General features: G+C 43.0%; 1 protein-coding gene across 1 annotated transcript; it reads left to right on the plus strand.

Annotated features, from left to right (window-relative positions):
• Nucleotides 1-749: 749 nt before the first annotated feature.
• On the plus strand, nt 750-18,171 carry LOC103056359 (vomeronasal type-2 receptor 26-like). The gene is made up of 6 exons (XM_088151199.1): nt 750-970; nt 1,997-2,288; nt 2,627-3,424; nt 6,518-6,730; nt 8,288-8,414; nt 17,270-18,171. The coding sequence occupies exons 1-6, from the start codon at nt 750-752 to the stop codon at nt 18,169-18,171; spliced, it is 2,553 nt and encodes an 850-aa protein (XP_088007325.1).
• The last annotated feature ends 5,287 nt before the right edge of the window (nt 18,172-23,458 follow it).

The following is a 23,458-nucleotide window of genomic DNA, read 5'->3' on the forward strand; positions in this document are numbered from 1 at the left end:
TAAGATAACATCCTGAAGGACATCAGAAGTCAATCACTTGGGTATTGGACTATCATCTTCACTTTCTGGACAAGTCCCAACAGGAAGGGCCAGAACCACTGCAGAACAGCTACCCCCAGGGCTGTGTCTGTGCCTTTCACAAACATGCTTGTCTCCAATTACATTTCTGCATATGGAGCCACAGACCAAGTTCAGGATCCCCCAGAGGAGATGTTGCTTCTCACTGTAATTATCACCATCCCTGTCTTTGAGACCTCTTCTGCTACTTCTCCAGTGACTGCCTTTGATGTAAACATCAGACTGAAGCAATGTGGAAGAAATCTAGCATTAGAAAAGGATAAATGCCTCCAGTCATGCTGAAGGTTTGGTGTAAGTTTTAGGACAGGCAGAGGCTACGCTGCTGAGCGTACCTTTCTCTCATCTCCATGTGAAGCTTGGTTGGGCTCTGAGTCAGGAAAGCCACTGGCATTTCTATCTTGTGAGAGACTTTTAAATTCTTCTAACTCTTCTTCTTGTTCTTTTTAGGAACAGGGATTAAAGAGGAATTTCCTGACAGTGAGAACTATTAAGCAGTGAAACAGTTTGCCTCCCAGAGTTGTGGGTGCTCCATCGCTGGAGGTTTTCAAGAAAAGACTGGACAACTATTCGTCTGAGATGGTATGAGGACTCCTGCCTTTGGCAGGGGATTGGACTAGAAGACCTCCAAGGTCCCTTCCAACCCTATGAAGCTATGATTCTATGAGAGAGGAATGGACCTCCTGCCTCTGCTTCTGATGCTGCTGTTGCTGCCCCACACAGATGCTGAGAAGCTCAGAACCAAATGCCCTCTGACTTTGGAGCAGCAAGATGGAGTAAAGCCATGGAACTATTACAGGCCAGGAAACCATCTGATTAGCGGGGTTGTCACTGCAACACATGTTCTGTTTAAGCCATTCCGTTTCAACAAGGCTCCTTTTGTTCAGTCTACTGTGTAAGTCATCCAATGGAGTTCTAAAGCTCTTCTCCTTTTATTCTTGTGAAATATTCTTATGTCCGTAAAAATAATCCAAGAATTTATTTCTCCCCTCTTTTGTCTTACTTCGTGCCAGAGACTGAAATCCAAAGCGGGGGCAGAAAAAGCCCTAAAAAAACCTGAGAAGGAGAGATGCAGCAGTCCCAGTCCAGATTATTCCCCCCCCACCCCACCCCCCCACTTCCAATCTGGATTCAATCACTTGCTTACTCTTCATTCATTTTTTAAATCTACTTTTCCCATAATTTTTTCCATTGCGTCAGAAGAAAGACTTTCAGATCAGACTAAAGTAGCTATTGAAAAGGTTGTAGTTGACTCTGCCCAGCCCATTTCCATATTTTTACAACAGCTCACTGATATTAAATGCCCACACCTTAGAGCAATAGACAGTGACTTCTTGTTACAATTTTTGTTTGTTTGTTTGTTTGTTTCTATATCAAATTTGTCACTGCCCATCTCATTGACACAACTCTGAGCCGTTTACAAACCAGTTAAAATCAATTAAAATTACAACATACAATAATCTTAAATAAACTGAGAATAAATAGATCCAAGGATAGATGTTAAAATTGGCAGTGTTATATGTGCCATTCTTGGGGCAAGATTCCCTTTTTTTCTGGTTCATTTACTAATCCATTATGGTTTTTTTTTTTTTTTTAAGATTGAGTTACTTTGAATCCTGGATCTTGGGCAAATGAAAGTTAGTACTACTTATACAACTTAATACTACTATTGTTAATAATGATGTACTTATGATTATTAACCCTGGTGGGAGACTATCATCATCCCATTTTCTCAATACTCACAAAACTTAGATGCTGATTGTGGACTATAATTTGATCTTGGTTTTGGACCAGCCCTGGTCTAAGATTGAATGGGGTAATGGAGTCAAAATTCAATAAGTTATGATGTTGATACTGAGATGATGATGAAGATGAAGATGAAGATGAAGATGATGATGATGATACACGCATTTGTTTACAGTGAAGGAATCACTCACTATTCAAGAATCCTACCCTTCATTGTTGCCATTCAAGAGGTCAACAAGGATGCACATCTCTTGCACAATCTCACTCTTGGCTACAACATCCAGGACAACTATGTGAACACACTTGTGACTTCAGATGCCTTGCTGGACATGCTGTCTACTGGAGAAGCCAACGTTCCCAACTACAGCTGTGGAAGGAAGGATAACCCCTTGGCTCTTCTTGATGGAACTGATGATGACATCTCCATCCAGATGTCAACCTTAGTAGGCATTTACAAAATCCCACAGGTTTGCGTGTGTGTTTCTGTATCTGATAAAGTGACTGGATGGGTGGTATTTGAGGTATCAGGGCTATGGATTGGGATCCCCAACAGGAAGGGGGCAAAGATCAAAGCAGCCATATCCTCATAACTTTTGGGGCTTCTGCTGCATGCTCGTGAAGGTGCAAGAGATGAAAAGGGTGAGGAGAGACACAAATATGACCCAGAATAAATCATATTATCAATGCTTAGCAAGTCCCAGATTCCTGGAAACAATCACAAGACCAAGCTGGATTTATTAAAAGCTAATATTTTGGTCTTGATCTAACCTGAAATAAAACACAACATTCTTCTTTTCTTTTTCAGATCACTTATAAAGTTGTTTCAGCATCTCTGAGTGATAAAACTCAATTCCCTTTTTTTTACCGGATGGTCCCCAAAGAAGGAAGCCAGTACCCAGTGATTGTCAAACTGCTCCTCCATTTCAGATGGACCTTGATTGGTCTTGTTGCTTCAGACACGGACAATGCAGAGCATTTTATCAGGACTTTGACTCCTTTGCTTGTCAGGAATGGAATTTGTGTTGTTGTATCCCAAAGGTTCTCAATGACTAGATTTACAGTATCCACCAATGGTGCCCTTTCTAAGTGGAGACGAGTCAATGTCTTTGTTTACTTGATAGAATATGGTTGGCTTGAACAAGGAATGTTCACTGTACTTTGGACACTTGAAAAATTGGCAGGACCCATTGAAGGGAAAGTCTGGATCACCACAGCCTTATGGGATTTGCCATTACTATATAATAAGAGATATTTACAATACGTCCATAGTATTTGGTCCTTTCTTATCCAGAGGAAAAAATGGGCAAAAGATGATTCCTTTAAACAGTTTTTCTATGTGAGCAGAGACTTTAGAGAGAAGGCTTTTAACTGTTCTTTCTCCAAACACGTCTTTTCTGTCAAAGGCCGCAGAAGATGCACTGAGAAACAGCAAATGGAGACCCCAGAGGAATGGGACAGAATCCTGATTTCAAATGATCATCGCGTTTATAGTACGGTGAAGACTCTGGCCCATGCCTTGAATGCTGCATATTCCTCCAGGTCCAGGAAAAGAAGGAAGAAGGGCAAACAGAGGTTGGGGGCTCCAAGGCTGCAACCATGGCAGGTATGGGGTCCCAACAAGGATCCATATAACTTAGTTGCTTCAGAGAAGGAATCCAAAGGAAGAGCGAGAGAACCTTGTCAACCTCCTTGTGCCCTTCCACTGCCTTCTGCTCCTTCTTTTGACCCACTGCTGCCTTGCACAATTCTTGCTGCTCAAGAGTTGTGGGCTGAGCCTGGGAGTTCTAGGGGGGAAAGGAGAGCATGGAACACACCTCTTTGATTTTCTGCTGATCTGTTTTTCACATTGTGCCACTGTTTCTGGCAACTGCAAGTATTTTTGTTTGTGTCCCTATATGTGTGTATGTATCTGGGTGGGCATATATCTGGTTCCATAGACTAACATATCCCTCCTCCTCAATTGTCTTTTCTCAAGGCTAAGAGCAGCTCCTTTGATCTCTTCATTAGCTTCATTGCCCTTCTCTGCACCTGATCCACTTTTTCTACAATGTCTTCTTCAGGCATGGTGTCTGCAAGTGGAGACATTACTTGAGTTTTTATTTATTTATTTATCACATTTGTATCACCACCCATCTCACAAAAAGGTTACTCTGGGCAGTGTACAACATTTAATTAAAAAACCAATACATTTATAAACACATTCATTATAAAAACTATAAAGAGCACAGGAACAAGAGAGGATGATGTTAGCCACAGTAAGGGAGCCATCGCCAGATTTCCCCTGTCCTCTGGAACCCCCAGGCCTGATGGCATACCCAGGTCTTGAGGGACTTACCGAATGTTAAGAGGGATGGAGCTAATTCATTTCCAGGAGGGAGAAGATTCCATAAGGCGGGCTCCACAGCAGAGAGGCCCGCCTTCTGGGACCCACCAAGTGTAGTTCCCTGACAGACAAGACCCACAGCATACCTTCTCTGCCAGATCTGACGGGACGGACAGATATAATCAGGAAGAGGTGATCCCTCAGATAACCTGGCCCCAGGCCATGAAGGGCATTAAAAGTTAAAACTTACCAAGGTTCAGCTGAAGCCTGTTCTTCCCCATCGAGACCCTCACAGCCTCCAGGCACTAGGATAAGATGTTCACAAAATTGCTTAATTTGCCAGCGGCAGAGATGTATAATTGAGTATCATCAGCATACTGATGATACCTCACCCCGTGGCAATGGATGAGCTTAACAAGCAGCCTCATGTAGATTTTAAATAGGAGGGAGGAGAGTACTGAACCGTGCAGCACCCCACATAACAGGGGGCCGAGGGTGGGATCTCTCCTCCCCAACCACCACCAACTGGAATTGGTCCCAAAGAAAGGAGGTGAACCAGCACAACACTGTGCCGCCCACCCCAATCCCCTGAGTCGATCCAGAAGGATACCATGGTTGATGGTATTGAAAGCTGCAGAGAGGTCAAGTAGGGCAAGGATGGATGCACAACCCCAATCCCGCCCTCACCAGAGATCATCCAGAAGCACAACCAATGCTGTTTCCATCCCATACCCAGGCCTGTATCCTGACTGAAAGGCATCCAGATAATCTGCTTCTTCCAAGTTCCGCTGAAGCTGCTGCACAACCACCTTCTCAGTCACCTTCCCCAAAAAGGGGAGGTTAGGTACTGGATGATTTGTCCAATATAGTGGGGTCCAGCAATGGCCTCTTGAGGAGGGGGTGAACCAAAGCCCCCTTAAGAGGTGAATTAACCATCTCTAGAACCCACTCATACAACACCTCCCAGGCCGCTTTAACCAGCCAGGAGGAGCATAGTTCTAAAGAGCAGGTGGCTGAGCTCACAGCTGCAAGGACCCTGTCCACTTCCTCAGGCCCAACAGGTTCAAACTGTTCCAAGATAACAAGGCAAGATTCCTCCCTAGGCATCTCCTCTGGACCTGCAACAAGGCTGGCATCCAATTGAGAATTAATCTGAGCAACTTTGTCCAACAGATGCTAAGCAAATTCCTCCACACACCCCGCAAGAGGTTTTCCAAGCCCTCCTTACCCAGGAGGGCTCATGTCACCAGAAACAGGGCTTTCTGCAGATGCAATAAGAGCGGAGAAGTAATGATGTTTGGCTACCCTTATCGCCACTAGGCGGGCCTTAATAGTGGCTCTAACATGTGTTTGGATGAGTTGGTCCCTCGTTGACATCTGTACTCTCACTTCACTCTACTCCCTCAGCTCCTCCGTAAACCATAGGGAGTGTCAGGATCCCTGAGAGGGGACAGGTGGCATGGGCATGATCCAATCCAAGGCCTTAGCTGCTCCCTTATTCCAAGCAGCAACCAAGGCTTCAGATGGACCATGCAGCAGACCAGTAGGAACAACCCCCAGCTCCCTCTGGAACCCATCTGGGTCCATTAGTCGCTGGGGGCGGACCAATCTAATGGGTCCAGCCTCCCTGCAGTGGATAGTAGTGCCAGAGAATCCCATAGTAATCAAGGTACAATCTGACCATGATAAGGGGGACACCAAAAACTCCCCCAATTTCAGATCACATAACCACTGCTCTGACAGGAACATCAGATCCAGTGTATGGCCACTGTCCACTGTTGGGCTCTGGATGACCTGGGATAGGCCCATGACCATCATGGTGGCCATGAAGGCCTGAACCACCTCAGACCCCATTGCTGAGTTGGGGTCTCACCAAACCAGAATAGCTTTCAATTTTCAAACCAGTTTTTATTCACTTAATTATCATGCCATCCAGCCCTCACTTACAGTAACTACCTTATGTCAGGAAGTATTTTCTTACCACTTTGCTGAAATCAAGGTATATTGTATCAACAGCATTCCCACATTCTATTAAGGAAGTGATCTGATTTAAAAAAAAAAAAACAGGAAGAAGATTAGAGCACTTTTCTTGACCAAAACAGGCTTTCTTGTAATTACCTCTTTGATTTCAAGGTGTTTACAAATGTTGTCTTAAGACCTGCTTTACAATTTTCCCATAAGTTGAAGTCAGATTGACTAACCTGTAGTTTGCTGGATCTTTCTTTTCCACTTTTCAAGATAAGGGTAACATTTGTTCTCCTGTCAAAGGATATTCGCATGTTGGACAACTATAGAAGTTTCAAATGTCAAAAGACCAAGCGGGATCAGAAACCAAGTTTCCTTCTTTTGAATTACTGGATTTTTCCATTCTAGCTTCATCATTTTCTGGGCAATCATGAGTTTTGCAATATTTCCCTGGAGAAACTGTACTTGGACAAAAATGGAGATCTAGCAGCTGACATGGACATCAATAGCTGGGTAGTTCTCCCCAATGAGGATCTCACTGAAGAGAGAGTAGGGAGTTTTGAAAGAGAGAGGCTTACTATAAACCAAGATGCTCTATCAAGGCTGACTTTGCTCAACAAGGTGAGGAAAATAGTGGTTTCTTTTCTCTGTTTTACAACACCTTAAGACAGGATCAATTTCAAGTGGACTGAGTCTAGTCACCTGTACTGAGAACTGAATGTGGGGAATAGAGCCCTACTAGTTTTCTTAGACTACTTGGGAGGTTTCAGTGCTATCAGCCAAGGTGTCCTTCTGAACTGGCTGGCAGATGCAGTAATTTGGAGCACTGTTTTACACTTATTCAACCACGCCTAACATGGGATGGTGAGTGATTCCTCTTTAGCACTTAGTTCATGGCACTCTTGTGTCCCCTCTTCAATTTATTAACTCCATAAAACTGAGGACTGTAGTGCTGACAGCCTCAAGTTCTCTTGTTTCTTGTCCTGAAAAGCTAAAGAAGACAATGTATTGTCGAAGGCTTTCACGGCCGGCATACGATGGCTGGTGTGGGTCTTCCGGGCTGTGTGGCCGTGGTCTTGAAGTCTTGTTTCCTAACGTTTCGCCAGCACCTGTAACCGGCATCTTCAGAGTGCAGGAGCACAGACAGGAGGAGTTCTCTCTGTGCCCCCTGGCACAGAGAGAACTCCTCCTGTCTGTGCTCCTGCACTCTGAAGATGCCGGTTACAGGTGCTGGCGAAACGTTAGGAAACAAGACTTCAAGACCACGGCCACACAGCCCGGAAGACCCACACCAGCCACCTAAAGAAGACAATTCTGTTGACCAGTGCCTGAGTTCAGTGTTGGGCTGAATCAGATGAAATTGAATATAAACTAAATGGAAATCTTGTTGGTTCCAGTGGGAAATCAAGCTTTGGAATTAGGATTAACTTCTATGAAAAGACAGGTCCATAGTCATCCTCACATCCCACTTGCTGCAGCAAAAAATGCCTGACTAACCCTTTTTGAGTGACATGTTCTCAAGATGTTGTCTCCATCTCATCTCACTACTGTTCTAGCAACCATTGGGTTTTTACTCTTAATTTTTTGACCATGATGCAGCCATATAAATTGGATACATGAATAAAATCAATCTGTGATAGCCCTAACTGGTAGGGATTGGTAGGGGGAGAGTGATTGTGTTTTATGTAGTCCACAAGATACTTTTCCAGATCCTCTTGGTCAGAAGGTTCTTTCTGCATCACAGTTTTATTCTACTACAAAATTTTAAAATGTTGAAGTTTAAATTAGATGTAATATCAGTAGATCATCATATTTAAACTCATGGATATACTAAGAATTGAGGAATGCATGTTAATACAGCCATGAGGAGTAACCCACAAGTTGTTGCTTAATGCTTTATTTTTTTTTCTCAGTTTCATGCCTCAAGACTTTACTAAGTAGAAAAATACTTCATTGCAATGTGATATGCCAGAAGCGAAAAGGAGGGACTGAATGTAGAACCTGCAAGAAGTTGTATCAGCATCACTTACAAACATTTGGAATTGGTTAGAGATTTCAAATTCACCTAAGTGAAGTCCAGAGACCATCTTGGCTATTTTTCATGTCTACCTCTGTAGAGGATTAATAGATAATGAATCCTAACACATTTTATTTGGCATTTCTTGTGTCTCTCCTTAGTCTCTACCTGAATCCAGATGTGGGGAAAATTGTCATCCTGGATTTGTCAAGCAGGCTCGGGAAGGAGAACCAGTTTGCTGCTACAATTGCATTCCTTGTCCGGAGGGGACCATCTCCACTCAGGAAGGTGGGTGTCAGCCCTTCAAGGTAGTCCAGACAGGAAACCAAAACCATAAGTACTACCACTTCCTTTATTGTAATGTTATAATAACAGAATCTTGCAAGTCTGAAAACACTTCTCCCCTCCCTTGCCTTGCTTTTCTGGAGAACTAGGACAGGTCCCTTCTGAGATGCTTTCTCCATCCTCATTCCTGCTGCGGGATGAGACCTCTCTTACCTGACCACTGCCCTGGCTGTGGCTCTTCTTTCTGTCTCCCAAGGTTATTCTCACAGTCCATTACAGTGGGTGACCCTGGAGGAAAGAGTAGTGGATTTATCCACAGCATTTGGATGAAAGTGCATGTTAAAAGACAAATCTAAGTTTCCCTGTTTGTCTGGTTTATTTTCAACATGCAGAATTTCTTCCATAAGGGGAAGAATAATGAAAAGATCTTGAAGGATGGGATAGGAAGAGGGAGATGGATGTGGTGGATTGGGCAAAGTTTACTACTGTCAGAGAAAATAACTCTTCTACTTTCAGTTTGGAAGTGTCATTCCGTTATTTAACTTTCCTAGGAACATCTGACATCTTTGAAATTTGAGGAATGGTTTGAGGGCAATTGCTTTTTCCTCACTTGAGCCAAACCTACATTACTCAGTGAACTACCACTACAATGAACCTTCTTCTAAGCCATGTTTTAGTGGTTGAATTACCACTTTGGTATGATTCCTTGGCATTATTGGTACTGGGCCTCCTCCCTTCTTCTTTGTCTCATTTTCTTTTTTGTCTAATAGTGAAATACAAGCAACTACAATAAAAGAAATGCAGGAGTGTTTCTAAAAGGGAAGAAACCCTCCATTACAAATGTGATTAAAAGGAGCCAGACCTGACAGAAGGGAGGAAAAAAAGAGAACTAATGAAAAATAATCTAAATAATATCCCTTCCTCAATGTGGAATTAACTGAATATTTAAAGTTGTTATTAAATCTACACCGTATGGAAACATCGCTCCATCTTTTCATTTTTGGAATCTAATGACTTGGCAGAAATAGATAACAGACTATTTTATCTTTGTTAAATACTTAAGGAATTAATCTTCCTTAAAATCCAAAGAATACATTTCCTTCTATTTACATAAGATTATCCCTTTTGTTGAACCCCAAACTCAGGAGAGCCAAATCTCTTCATTAAAAAACATTCTGCATCTTTTAGGAATATAATTTTGACATCACATTTATAAACTTTTACATTTATTTCCAAAATTATATTACCATATGCCATATTTTGAACCCAAAATGGAGCTTTGGCCAGAATGGACCAAATCATATGAGTTAGAGAGCCCTCAAATTTCTTACAACATAATTATCATCATACAAACAAACACACACACACATGCATCTGATGTCCTACTTTTTAAAACATAAATATTCTCTGAATGGTCCAAGAGACACAAAATCATATTTAATGACCAAATCTGTCTAGTAGCTTTCAAAGCTGGGGAAAAAAAATCCCTAATTATTATATATAGATTCTAAAGCTAGCCATATTTGCAGAGGGTTGACATAGTTGCCTCAAAATTCCACAAGAAGAGAGATGTTAAAATAAAAGCCCAACAGTAGAGTTGAAGGTCTACTACTATAAAGCTGTCTTTGGTCTAAGGGAATCTCCATTTCCCCCAAGACTGAAGGCATCTGCTCAGGATGGCTCCCACCCTGGTGAACCTCAGGAAGCTGTAAAGGACCTGGCCCTTCTCCCAGGCTCTGGCCTTGATTAGGCTGTTGTTTACAGTTTGATTGTTTGTCTGGGGTTAATCCTGGTATTAATCCCTGATTTTTTGAGTGTTGATTGCTGGCAATGAGGTGTTCTGGTCTTTTTTTTTCTTTTTATTGTCTCTTTTGAGTGGCGTGTAAATGTTGTTTGTGTGCCTGTTGATGGCTGACTTGTCTGAATACCAAGCTTCAAGAATTCCCTCACATTTTTGGATTTAGCTTAGTCTAAGATGCTGACAGTTTTCCAGCTGAAACTATGGTTGAATGTGTCCATGTGGTGTGAGATTAAGGAATTTTCATCATGTCTTCTGACTGCTAGTTGATGTTCATGGATGCGCTCTGCTAATCTTCTGCCTCTCTGTCCTACATAGTGGCTGTTACAGTCCTTACACTGTATGTTGTAGATGACTCCTGTTTTTCCTTCTTGGGCTATTGGGTCGTTTGGTTTACTTAAGATGTTTTGGGGGGCCTTAGTTGGTTTGTGGGCTACAGTGATGCTACGTGGTTGTAATAGTCTGTTGGTTGTTTCTGAGATGTTTCTGATGTATGGCAGTGTTATCCTTTTCATAGCTTGTGTTGGTTGTGCTGCAGTGGGTTGAGTGGTCAGGCACTTTTTGATAAAGTTGTGTGGGCATCCATTTTGTTGGAAGATGTGGTATAGGTTGTCTGTTTCCTTTTTCTGCTGTTCTGGGTTGCTGCAGTACATTTGTGCTCATCTGAATAACGTTCTTACACAGCTCGTCTTGTGGGAGGTGGTGGTGTTACTTTGGTAATGGAGCACTTGGTTAGTGTGGGTTATTTTTCTATAGACTTGTGTTGCTAAGTTGCTGTCATCTCCTCTGCTGATGTGAATATCCAGGAAGGGTAGTGTGTTGTTTTTTTCTTCTTCCCCTGTGAATTTTATTCCTTTGAAGATGTTGTTGATTTTTTCATGTGTCTTCTCTCATTGTTCCTTTTTTATTGTGACGAAGGTGTCATCTTCATACCGGATTCATACTTTTGGTTGTATGTGTGGAAGTGCTATAGTTTCTAGACACTGCATTACAATCTCCGCAATGAGTCCTGAGAGTGGTGATCCCATGAGTATTCCTCTGATTTGTTGTTATATTTGTCCATCAAACTGAAAATAGGTAGTGAGGCAGAGGTTGATGAGGTCCATGATTCTGGGCATTTCAATCTTAGTATATTGGGTTTGGTTGGGGGTGTTGTGTGCTGACATGGATTCTTTTGCTAGTTCTGGGTCAGCAAATGAAACCATAATTTCATCTTCATCTATTTTTAGGTCTTTGTGTCAGGCACTGCAGCTCTTAAATCCCAATAAAAAGAAACATTCTCCAGAGACTTAGTAAGTCCTAAAAGAAAGTTAGTTTATTGATGATTAACATACAGTCCTTAGCAACGAATTGCTGAAACTGAAAAGCCTGTGCAAAGCAATGCTTTCTTAACCCTTCTACTTGCCTCCCCTTTGCTCCCTCATTCTTTCTGACACCTTTCTCTGCTCTCACACCGGTACGACCTTGGCATTCCTGAAGACTAGATAAGCCCAAGCCATCTGCACTAACCGTTATGCACCTAACTGGTTTTACCCCCTCCCCACTATAACTATGGCAGAACTGAACAAGCTAGCAATTACAATTAGTCAACGGAGTTAATTGTGAGGTTCTGACATTCTGCTTCTCCAGGAAAAAGGGAAATGCAACACAGAAAATTATATCTGTAAGAGAAAACACAAGGAAAGATACATTGTCATGCAATGATACATAATAACACTTAGGAAATACATTTACTTCACTTTATCTGGATACTTTTAAAAAAATTCTTTAACAAGTTTAGGTGCTTTTAAGTGTCTTTTATCCACCCACTCATAATAGGATTTAGGGAAATGTTTCCATTGCACGAGGAACTGTAACTTCCCCTTTCATCTCCTAGAGCAGGGGTCGGGAATCTTTTTGTCTGAGAGAGCCATGAACGCCACATATTTTAAAATGTAATTCCGTGAGAGCCATACAATATGTTTAATCGATCGGCCACTGGTGGAAAGTGGCACCGTGCCTGAAATATGTCTCATACCTCATTGGGGCCACAAACAGGGGGCCAGCCCAAGATGAGGACTCACCCAACAGAGCAGGGGCAGAGGAAGCAGGATGCAAAGCGGTGCATCTGGATCACATTTGCGTGGGCCACCGATGGGAGCTAGGCCGAAGCCGGGGCCTCGATTTGCGGCTGCCTGTGGAGGACGATGCAGCTCCAGGCCCGTTCGGCCGCGGATGCTGCGGGGCAAGGTAGGGTGAGTCCCAAGGATGCCGGATGCGGATGCAATGCGGAGGAGGGCATGGCCTGTGCCCGGCAGATAGAAGACATGTTCTAAGCCTTACCCCATTATTTTTGTTATTAAAGATTTGGCAGCGAGCCAGATGCAGCCATCAAAAGAGCCACATCTGGCTCGCGAGCCATAGGTTCCTGACCCCTGTCCTAGAGTCTAGGATTTCTTAGACTTCAAAGTACTGTTCTCCCTCAGTAATAATTGGTGTTGGCTCTGAGGGATAGGGGTGCCACCTCGTGGATTCCTTGAAAGGTTTTAAAATATTACAATGAAATACCGGGTGGATTTTTCTATAAGTTTTAGGCAAAGTCAGTCTGAATGAAACAGGTCCAATTACTTTCTCAATAGGAATTGGTCCAATAAACTTATGTCCCAGTTTTTTACATGGTTGGGTAGTTTTTAAATGTTTTGTCAACAGCCAAATTTCATCTCCCACCTTCCAGGGCTTTTCTGGCGATCGTTTCCGGTCAGCATATTTTTTATATTCTTTTCATGCTTCTTGTAGTGCAATCTCAATGATTGGGCATGACTCAGTCATTTGCTTAATCCATCCATCTGTAGACAGTTCTGGGGAAACTTTTAAAGACAATTCTGGGATTGGCACAAGTCCTGTCCTGTGGCTATTTTAAATGGTGTGTAGCCGGTGCTTTGATGCACCATATTATTATATGTCACTTCAGCAAAAGATAAAAGTTCTGCCCAATTGTCTTGCTGATAGTTTGCAAAACATCATAAATATTGTACCAACACAGAGTTAAGTCATTCCAATGATCCATCCATTTCCAGATGGTGCGAAAAGCTCAGTGCTTGAGCGGACCCAGTTAGTTTCATAAATTCCTGCCAAAACTTAGAAGTAAACTGGACCCCGCGGTTGCTGATCACTCATTCGGGGGTACCATGGAGGTAATCATATTCTTTGTGAGTACACAGTGAAGGTGATCAATAGATTTAGAGGATTAGATTTGGTAGACAGAGTGCCTGAAGAACTATGGACGGAGGTCTGTAACATTGTACAGGAGGCAGCAACTAAAACCATCCCAAGGAAAAAGAAATGCAAGAAAGCAAAATGGCTGTCTGATGAGGCATTACTTTCCACAATAGCTGTGGAAAGAAGGAATGTGAAAAGCAAGGGTGAAAGGGAAAGATATAAGCAACTGAATGCAGATTTCCAGAGAATAGCAAGGAGAGATAAGAAGGCCTTCTTAAATGAACAGTGCAAAGAAATTGAGGAAAACAATAGAATGGGGAAGACTAGAGATCTCTTCAAGAAAATTGGAGATATGAAAGGAACGTTTAGTGCAAAGATGGGCATGATAAAGGACAAAAAAGGCAGGGACCTAACAGAAGCAGAAGAGATTAAGAAGAAGTGGCAAGAATACACAGAAGAACTATGCAAGAAAGATCTTAATGTCCCTGATGTCCATGCTGGTGTGGTCACTGACCTTGAGCCAGACATCCTAGAGAGTGAAGTCAAGTGGGCCTTAGGAAGCATTGCTAACAACAAAGCTAGTGGAGATGACGGTATTCCAGCTGAGTTATTTAAAATACTAAAAGACGATGGTGTTAAAGTGCTGCACTCAATATGCCAGCAAGTTTGGAAAACACAACAGTGGCCACGGGATTGGAAAAGGTCAGTTTACGTTCCAATTCCAAAGAAGGGCAATGCCAAAGAATGCTCAAACTATCGCACAATTGCACTCATTTCACATGCTAGCAAGGTTATGCTCAAAATCCTACAAGCTAGGCTTCAGCAGTACGTGAACCGAGAACTACCGGATGTACAAGCTGGGTTTCGAAGAGGCAGAGGAACTAGAGATCAAATCGCCAACATTCGCTGGATCATGGAGAAAGCACGAGAGTTCCAGAAAAACATCTACTTCTGCTTCATTGACTATGCAAAAGCCTTTGATTGTGTGGATCACAACAAACTGTGGCAAATTCTTAAAGAGATGGGAGTACCAGACCATCTTACCTGTCTCCTGAGAAATCTGTATGCGGGCCAAGAAGCAACAGTTAGAACCGGTCACGGAACAACCGATTGGTTCAAAATAGGGAAAGGAGTACGACAAGCCTGTATACTGTCACCCTGCTTATTTAACCTATATGCAGAGTACATCATGAGAAATGCCAGGTTGGAAGAATCACAAGCCGGAATTAAGATTGCAGGGAGAATCATCAATAACCTCAGATATGCAGACGATACCACCCTAATGGCAGAAAGTGAAGAAGAACTAAAGGGCCTCTTGATGAGGGTGAAGGAGGAGAGTGCAAAAGCTGGCTTGAAACTCAACATTAAAAAAACTAAGATCATGGCATCTGGACCCATCAATTCCTGGCAAATAGAAGGGGTAGAAATGGAAGCAGTAACAGACTTCATTTATTTGGCCTCCAAGATCACCGCAGACGGAGACTGCAGCCATGAAATTAAAAGACGCTTGCTCCTTGGGAGGAAAGCTATGGCAAACCTAGATAGCATATTAAAAAGCAGAGATGTCACCTTGCCGACAAAGATCCGCATAGTCAAAGCTATGGTTTTTCCAGTAGTAATGTATGGCTGTGAGAGCTGGACCATAAAGAAGGCTGAGCGCCGAAGAATTGATGCCTTTGAACTGTGGTGCTGGAGAAGACTCTTGAGAGTCCCCTGGACTGCTAGGAGGTCAAACCAGTCAATCTTAAAGGAAATCAACTCTGATTGCTCATTGGAAGGACTGATAATGAAGCTCAAGCTCAGATACTTTGTCACCTAATGCAAAGAGAGGAGTCTTTGGAAAAGACCCTGATGCTAGGAAAGATTGAAGGCAAAAGGCAAAGAGGACGGCAGAGGATGAGATGGTTAGATAGCATCACTGAAGCAATGAGCATGAAACTGAGCAAACTCAGGGAGGCAGTGAAGGACAGGAAGGCCTGGCGGAATATGGTTCATGGGGTCACGAAGAGTCGGACACAACTTAACGACTGAACAACAACATGGAGGTGGTATATGTGCTGTATAAACATCTTGGCCAGATGTTTGGCAGTTGGGATGGAATTGCAAGGAATGAAATGTGCCTGCTAGGAGACTAAATCCATGACTACCGAGATAACAATTCGATTGTGGCTTTCAGGCAAATCCACAATGAAATCCATAGCTATTTGCTTCCAGGCCTTGTTAGGAGTTGCCACTGGTTGCAATAGTCCCATGGGTTAGCCCCCTTTTTTCTTGGCCATTGCACAAGTAGGACATGAGTTAAGGGTTGGGGTTCTGTCACTTTGATTTTCTGGAAGGACTGTAGTGGGGAGTTAATAGAATATTTGCTCCCCTCTGTTAGATGTCAAAGCTTTTTTATAAGTTCTTTCACTCTGTTGCATGTCGGGGTTCCTGGTAACAATACAATTGGTCAGAGAGGTATGTCGGACGTGTATTTTGGAGTGTCCATGGAAGCGTGGGAGGATGGGTCCACTGCTTTTCCCCTACTGCTATTCTTTGTTTGTGATTTGGCCCTTCTTAGTTAGGTCATGAAGGGTTCTCTTGAGCAGGTTGTTGAGTTTCTGTATCGGGTTGGTGTTTACTAGGAGGTAGATTTCTTTGTCCTCCAGGAATGTTTTGGCTTTTTGTATTGTGATTTATCCAAAGTTCTGCCTTTGTCTGCTGGAAGGATGATGATGGTTTGGTCCTTCTTTAGGTCTTTGAGGGCTGCTGGGTCCTCTGCTTTGAGTTGGTTCTGTGTTCCTCTGATCTGTGGTATGATTGTCTGTCTTATGTTTTCTTGGGGCTCTGTGGTAAGTCCTATGGTTTTAAATGCAGCTTCTAAGGCTGCACAGAATTCTAGCTGGTTAGCATCATCCATGTTATAGTTGAGGCCTTTCAGGAGGATGTGTTCTGCAGTGGATAGTGGGCAGTGGGATATGTTGAATGGCCCCCCAACCACATGTAATCCCAAATCCCATCCAGCAGGGGTTCAACCTCACTCTGCCCCAGAGCCTGGGAGAACTGAGAACATTCAGGTTCAGGTTTTTTCAGAAAAAAATCTCATTCCACAAGAATAAAACTGTTAAAATAAAAGCCTAACATTAGAATTGAAAACCTACAAGGCTAAAACTGCCTTCACTGTAAGGGAACCTCCATTTCCCCCAAGGTCTTTGAGGATTTCTCCTCAGGATGGCTCCCACCCTGGTGACCTTCAGGAGGCTGTGAAAGACTCGGCTGTTCTTCCAGGCTCTGGGGCAGAGTGAGGTTGAGCCCCTGCTGGATGGGATTTGGGATTACATGTGGTTTGGGGGGCCATTCAGGACTTTTCTCTCCAGCAATTCTTTACTTTTTAATTATAAGTGGTCCAGAGTCCCTGGAAATCAGGCAGTCTATAAATTGTTTAAATATTATAGAATAAGCTATATTCTAGATTATAGAAGATTATAAAAAGATTAAATGATTCATTACATACCTCTAATAATGCAGGTGCCAATAAGTCTATAAAAGTTCATTCCCCAGGAAATCCTTGTGGTCCCAAAGACTTTTCCCAATTTCCTAGACTGAACCATAGTTCTTAAAAATACTTGATGTTCTTCTTATCTCATTTCAGTGGACATGTTGAAGCCCTTTTCGGATGTTCTGCAAGAAAAAAACATGTTCCTGTTGCAGTAACATCTCCATTTCCATTCCCCATGCTATACATATCTCCCTATATGCAGATTCTTCTAGATCATTTGCCATACTTTTCCTGTCTCTTAGTATCACTTGTCATCCAAAGTAGGTATTTCTTGAAACGTGAAAGGAGAGATTGTAAAATAAATATTACTTTTGGTGCCCTCAGATGCTGAAAAATGCACCAAGTGTCCAGATGATCAATATCCAAATGAGGACAGAGTCCAATGTATCCCCAAAATTATAACCTTCCTGTCCTATGAAGAACATCTGGGCATCATCCTGGTCTCCTTTGTTCTCCTTTTGGCCTTAACCACAGGCTTGGTTTTAATCACATTCATTAAATACCTAGAAACTCCCATCGTCAAAGCCAACAATCGGGACCTCTCTTACATTCTTCTCGTCTCCCTCCTGCTTTGCTTCTTGTCCTCCTTCCTCTTCATTGGCCGACCAAGGAAAGCCACCTGCCTCCTCCAACAAAGTGTGTTCAGCATCGTCTTCTCAGTTGCTGTGTCTTCTGTCTTGGCCAAAACAATCACAGTGGTGCTGGCCTTCCTGGCCACAAAACCAGGAAACCAAGTGAGGAAGTGGTTGGGGAAGATTTTGGCCAAATCTATCATCCTTTCTTGCTCTGCTGTCCAAATGATCATCTCTGTCGTGTGGCTGGGAGTTTCTCCTTCATTCCCTGAGTCTGACATGCACTCCCAGCCTGGAGAGATAATCCTGCAATGCAATGAAGGGTCTGTTGCCATGTTCTATATTGCCCTTGGCTACATGGGCTTCCTGGCAGCCATCTGCTTCACGGTGGCTTTCCTGGCCAGGAACCTGCCTGGGGCCTTCAACGAAGCCAAGCTGATCACCTTCAGCATGCTGGTCTTCTGCAGTGTCTGGGTCTCCTTTGTGCCCACCTACCTGAGCACCAAGGGGAAGTACGTGGTGGCCGTGCAGGTCTTCTCCATCTTGGCCTCCAGTGCTGGCCTTCTGGGCTGCATCTTCATCCCCAAGTGCTACATTATTGTTCTGAGGCCAGATCTAAACACTAAGGAACATCTAATGATAACAATAAAGTAGGGAACTGATTGTGACATTGTTTCCCAGGGTCATAACATTTAGTTATTTGTCACATTTACATAATTATTAGAACATAGTAATACAAAGGAAAAAATGATATTTTCCTGGGTGCCTTTGAACTATCTGTCTCAACAGGATCATCCCTCCCAAAAAGAATGGACTCACAGTTTGGGGGTGCTTTTTAACCCCCGTTTCCCTGACTGCTGAAATGAAAGGGATGTGAGAATGCCTGTTATCATCATAAGATCATCAAAACAGGATGTGGGGAAGCCTATGAAGGAAACTTGGAAGGCTCAGCAGCTTCTTTGTGTGTGTGTACATATCTGGAAAACTTGCTTTGAAATAAAATAAAATAAATAATAATATTGTTTTAAATGACTAAAAAAGGTCTAGAATGAGGCTCCCCAAATTCTATCCAATGTTCCTCCCTGGGGGGACATGGCCCCACCATCTTTCTTAGCCCAGCTTCACTGGTGTCCCCTGGTTTTTTTGAGCCAGTGGGCGTCTTCTGACGTACAAACCCCTTTATTGATCACCATGTGCCTGCTGAAAGGATCAAGGTCCCTAATTTACTCCTAAATGAATTAGTCATCACCTCTTGAGGGGGCCACCATCTTTTGAGGGGACCACCAAGGAAGGAGGCCCAGCAGGAATCTACAAGGACAGAGCCTTCTCGGTAGCAGCCCTGAAGCTGAGGGACTCCTTTCCCATCCACATTCAGTCCTTACTGTCTTTGATCGACTAACTATTTATATGTACCTATCATGGTGCCACAGCTTTACTCCATCCTGCTGCTCCAAAGTCAGGGGGCATCTGGTTCTGAGCTTCCCAGGGACTATCGGGGGCAGCAGCAGCAGCAGCAGGTCCATTCCACCACTCATCACCCTTTTTGAAGCAACAAGAAGAATTGGAAGAATTTAAGGCAGTCTCACAAAATGGACATGCTGGTGGCTTTACTGATTCAGACAGAGTGCAACCAATCTTCCCATGGAAAGGAGAGAAAGGGACATTCAAGTGCATAGCCCCTGCCTGTCCTAAAGCTCATGTCAAACTCCCTGGGTGATCAGAGGCACTTATCCTTTTCTGATACAAGACCCCTTCCATGCTGCTTCAGTCTGATGTTTACATCAAAGGCAGTCACTGGAGAAGTAGCAGAAGAGGTCTCAAAGACTGGGATGGTGATAATTACAGTGAGAAGCAACATCTCCTCTGGGGATCCTGAACTTCTTCTCTGGCTCCATATGCAGAAGGATAGCTGGAGAAAAGCATGCTTGTGAAAATCACAGAGACAGCCCTGGGGGCACTCTTCTGCAGTGGTTCTGGTCCTTCTTATTGGCACATGTCCAGAAAGTGATATTGGAGGATAAGAGTTCAACACCCAGAACTCTCTTACAAGTCATAAGATTCACTTACGAGGTCCTTCAAGATGGCATCTTGTTTCCCATGCTTTTAAGCTCCCCAGAGACCACTGGGGAACGTTATCCAGAGCTTTGGAGGTTGATGCTGCTGAATGATGATGACACCTCTACTGCTCTCTACTTTCTAACTCCAATGAACCAACCATTACCCATGTGCCCTCCCTAACATTAAGGTTGGGACCTGTTTGGAATTTTGTTTTCTTTTAGATACGCAGATTTTCATCCTACAATTGAATGAATTGTCATTTTTTGTGTGTCGGAAGTGAAATTAACATCTCCTTTCCCATATGTTCTAGAAGTACTTGAATGTCATTGGATGTTCGTCTTTTATTTTCTGGTGAGGAAAGAAAGAATGCCCTTTTTAACAATAGTAACGAGAGGTCCGACACAGCGGTTGTATTCAACACTTTCCCTGTGGTGAGTTTTCAAAATGAAGGATGTAAGAATTATGCAGTTGAAGTCAATAACCCTAAAATCATTAGAAAGATGTTTCTCTTTATGATGGTCTTACACATTGCAGACAAAAATACCACACTGTATGCTGATTGTGCCTGAGTTTGAGGATCTTATGGCTGGCTGTTAGGTGTTGCATGGAATGACCAAAGGAATTTTTACATCTTTGCAGAAAATTTTGATCATTGTCCAGCACTGGATTGTTGCCCTCAATGATCGGTATGGCCCATGTAGCTGCTCCTTTTTTTTGTAAACTCAGCACGAAAGTCACCTTTGTGCCATGTATGGGCAACTCTGTTGGTTTGCCCACCATCAATAGTTCACTTTGAATTGTGAAGGTCAGGAATTGGTCCTGATCTCCTCCAAATGTCTTTGGTAATCTCTCTTGAGAATGCAGAAATATCATTTGTGCTTTGTGTTGAGGTGAATTCTGTCCCAACTGTTTTGTTAATTGAATCATGGCATTTTATAAGTTGGCTGTTCGTACATCCATCTATGGATGTCTGGAGGTTGAGTCATGGTAACTGGACTTTTCTTTTTTTTGGTAGAGATGTTTCGCTACTTGTCCAAGCAGCTTCTTCAGTCTAAAAAAGTTGGTTAGGGGGAGCCCATAAAAGTCTTCCAGGGTGGCTGTGTTTCTTACTAGCATGATAGGCTTGTTGAAGGACAATAGGAGATGTGATTACTAGAGTCTGAGATGTAGATGTCTTACTCCTAATCCTTCACTCATACGCAAGGGGATGTTGATTGTTGCCTTCCTGGTGAACTTTTGAACTGTTAATTTTCTTGGGGACTGTAGAAAGGACAGCCTGAAAAATGGGGGACAAGTTGTGTCTGAGGCCTCCACCTCTATTGAGGGAAGGATTTTCCACTTTGGCATAAATGGATTCCTTCACTCCTCTCTCAAACCACCTATCTTCTCTGTCCCAAATGTGAACATTATTGTCCTCAAATGAGTGTCCTTTTTCTTTTAGATGAAGGTAAACTGCTGATTCTGGTCCTGTGTTGTTGCTCCTTCTGTGCTGGGCCATCCTCTTGTGTAAAGGCTGTTTGGTTTCCCCAGTGTAGATCTCTGAGCATTCCTCACTGCACTGAATTGCATATACTACATTGCTCTTCTTATGTTTTGGTGTTTCATTTGTTAGGCACACACCTTTGTTTATTTGTTTACCCAAGTTCCAAGAGCCAGATAGAACTTGAGACAAGGCGTGTTTAGCTAACAGAAGTTTTATTGGCCAAGAAACATTCTGGATGGCTCATTCAACACCGTGGCAAAGTATTGAGGAGAACCACCCCTTGCAAAGCAAACAACAGAGATTTTATAGGCATTTACAAATGTAATCAGATCGTATATCCCCTCATGTCCATACAAGAGATTTTTGGGATGGTCTAGGGAGGAGTAAAGGTAAATCTCAGAAAGAGAAAGTTAGCTCAACTCTCTTCTCCTGTTACCAAAGAAATGCCTACCTCCTTATCTCTCTCTGGAATGCAGGGCCTCTTGCTTTGCAACTTTTACTAAGCTTATACCAAGCTAATTGCTTATTCGAAGACAATCAGGCATTCAACAAAGAGATAAGGTGGGGGGAAAGAAACGCTGTGCTCTTTACAAAGCAAGTTAACCCTTTATAAATAAGATAGAGTGCACTGTCACATGTATGTTCATACACTAAGTGAAATATATATATAGAACACAAAATCATACATTAAAATAATGCCCTTCACATCTTTAGGGTATACAAGCCTCTGTCTCAGTGTGTTAGTGGGTTTGAAAAACACAGGTATGTGGTGTTTTCCAGAAATCCATTTTATCTTCTCTGACACCCCAGCCATGTAAGGAGTGACAAGATTTTTCCTTTAACTCTGGTTCTCAGCTCTGTCTGCTGTTTTTTTTGTTGGATCTAGAAGTAGATTTAATAAAGGCCCAATTTGGATACCCACAGGCCTTAAGGGCTGTCCTCATGTGTCTGTTTTCTTTCTTTTTTGCATCTATGGTGGTGGGGATGGTTTCTGCCCTGTGGTGTAATGTCCTGATGACTCCTAGTTTATGTTGCAGTATTGGTCTGTGTGTCTGAGTTTCCTGTAAATCTCTATTTCTAACTTACCACAGGTCCCAATTGAAACCTCACAGTCTAGAAATGCCAGCCTGTTGTCCTTGCTGTCCTCCCTGGTGAATTTAATGTTTGGGTCTATGGTGTTTATATGGTCTGTGAAAGCCTGTACCTCCTGGACTCTGATTTTAACCCATGTGACATCCACATACCTGAACCAGTGGATTGGTGTTATTCCCTGGAAAGAGCTGAGAGCTTTCTTCTCCACTTCTTCCATGTATAGGTTGGCAACAATGGGTGATACGGGGGAACCCATGGCACAACCGTGTTTCTGTCTGTAGAGGCGCTACAGATCTGGCACCAGGAGCAGCTGTTCCCAGGGGCTGCCTCTGTGTCCCCTCTGAACCAGAACCAGAGGCACTTGACAAAGGGACTGGACTGCAAGGAGCTCAGGAAAGAATGATTGTTCCTTCTTTCCAACTGCTTCCCTAGACAAAAAGCGAGCCGAGAAATAAAAGTAGCGCGAACCTTGTGAAAGCTGTATAGCACAAATGAAGCCCCCTTTGTCACAGGGATGACCCCACCATCACACAGTCCCCTGTGGAGACCCGGTGGAGGTAAAATTCGTGCCTGAAACCTCAACTCAATAGATCTGTGAGGTGGACAGTATTTATGCTTCAATCTTTTTTGATACACACCAATCTTTGACATTGTGCTCAAGATTGATGTTTCTTTCAAAGGCAGGCCTGGCCAAAAATGCCCCTAGGAGAATGAGCATGAACAAACAAGTAGTTGTAATTAATGCAAATGCATTGCTTCTGGGACATCTTGAGTTTTGGTTGGAATCAGGTGCAGGAGAGCAGATGGAGAACTCACTGGAACTACCCTTGCTGGGGGCCAGCAAGGAAAACTAATACGTTGGGCCTAGCCTTTTCTGGGAAATGCACTGATAAAAACCAGCATCGTTCTCACAGCTTGGGTTAGGTAGTCCTGAAATCTTGTGTAACAAAACTGATGAAAGTAGCCTAGGAGCTGCTCCTCTGACAGGACCCTCTTCAAGAAGGGGTCTCAGTCCACCTGCCCCATCCTTTCTCAGTCCACCTGCCCCAAGAATATATCAATATAATCGCCATGATTTTCCACTCTTAAGCAAATAAACCCAAAGATGTAGAACGGGGAAAGGAGATGCTAGCAATTTCAGGGCCTCAGACCATCATCCTCTTGAGGGGATAAAAGGGGGTGGGTGGGTCAGAAGGATGTAAGTCACCTTGATGGTCAGATAGATATAAAGGCAGCATAGAAACACAATAATAAATGCAATAAATAATGAAATGTCATGCCTCTGAGAAAAGAATCACAATCGGTTTT

The sequence above is a fragment of the Python bivittatus genome, unplaced genomic scaffold (genome assembly GCF_059951505.1).
Source record: "Python bivittatus isolate LINGU-HERP-01145 unplaced genomic scaffold, Pbiv_v1 ctg000650_np1212, whole genome shotgun sequence".
Lineage (NCBI taxonomy): Eukaryota > Metazoa > Chordata > Lepidosauria > Squamata > Pythonidae > Python > Python bivittatus.

Excerpts from the sequence above, each read along its gene's own strand:
- LOC103056359 (XM_088151199.1), top strand. The coding sequence starts at position 750 with ATGGACCTCCTGCCTCTGCTTCTGATGCTGCTGTTGCTGCCCCACACA. Across the intron at positions 3,425-6,517 it reads CAAGGCTGCAACCATGGCAG|CTTCATCATTTTCTGGGCAA; the intron begins GTATGGGGTCCC and ends TTTCCATTCTAG. Across the intron at positions 8,415-17,269 it reads GACCATCTCCACTCAGGAAG|ATGCTGAAAAATGCACCAAG; the intron begins GTGGGTGTCAGC and ends TGGTGCCCTCAG.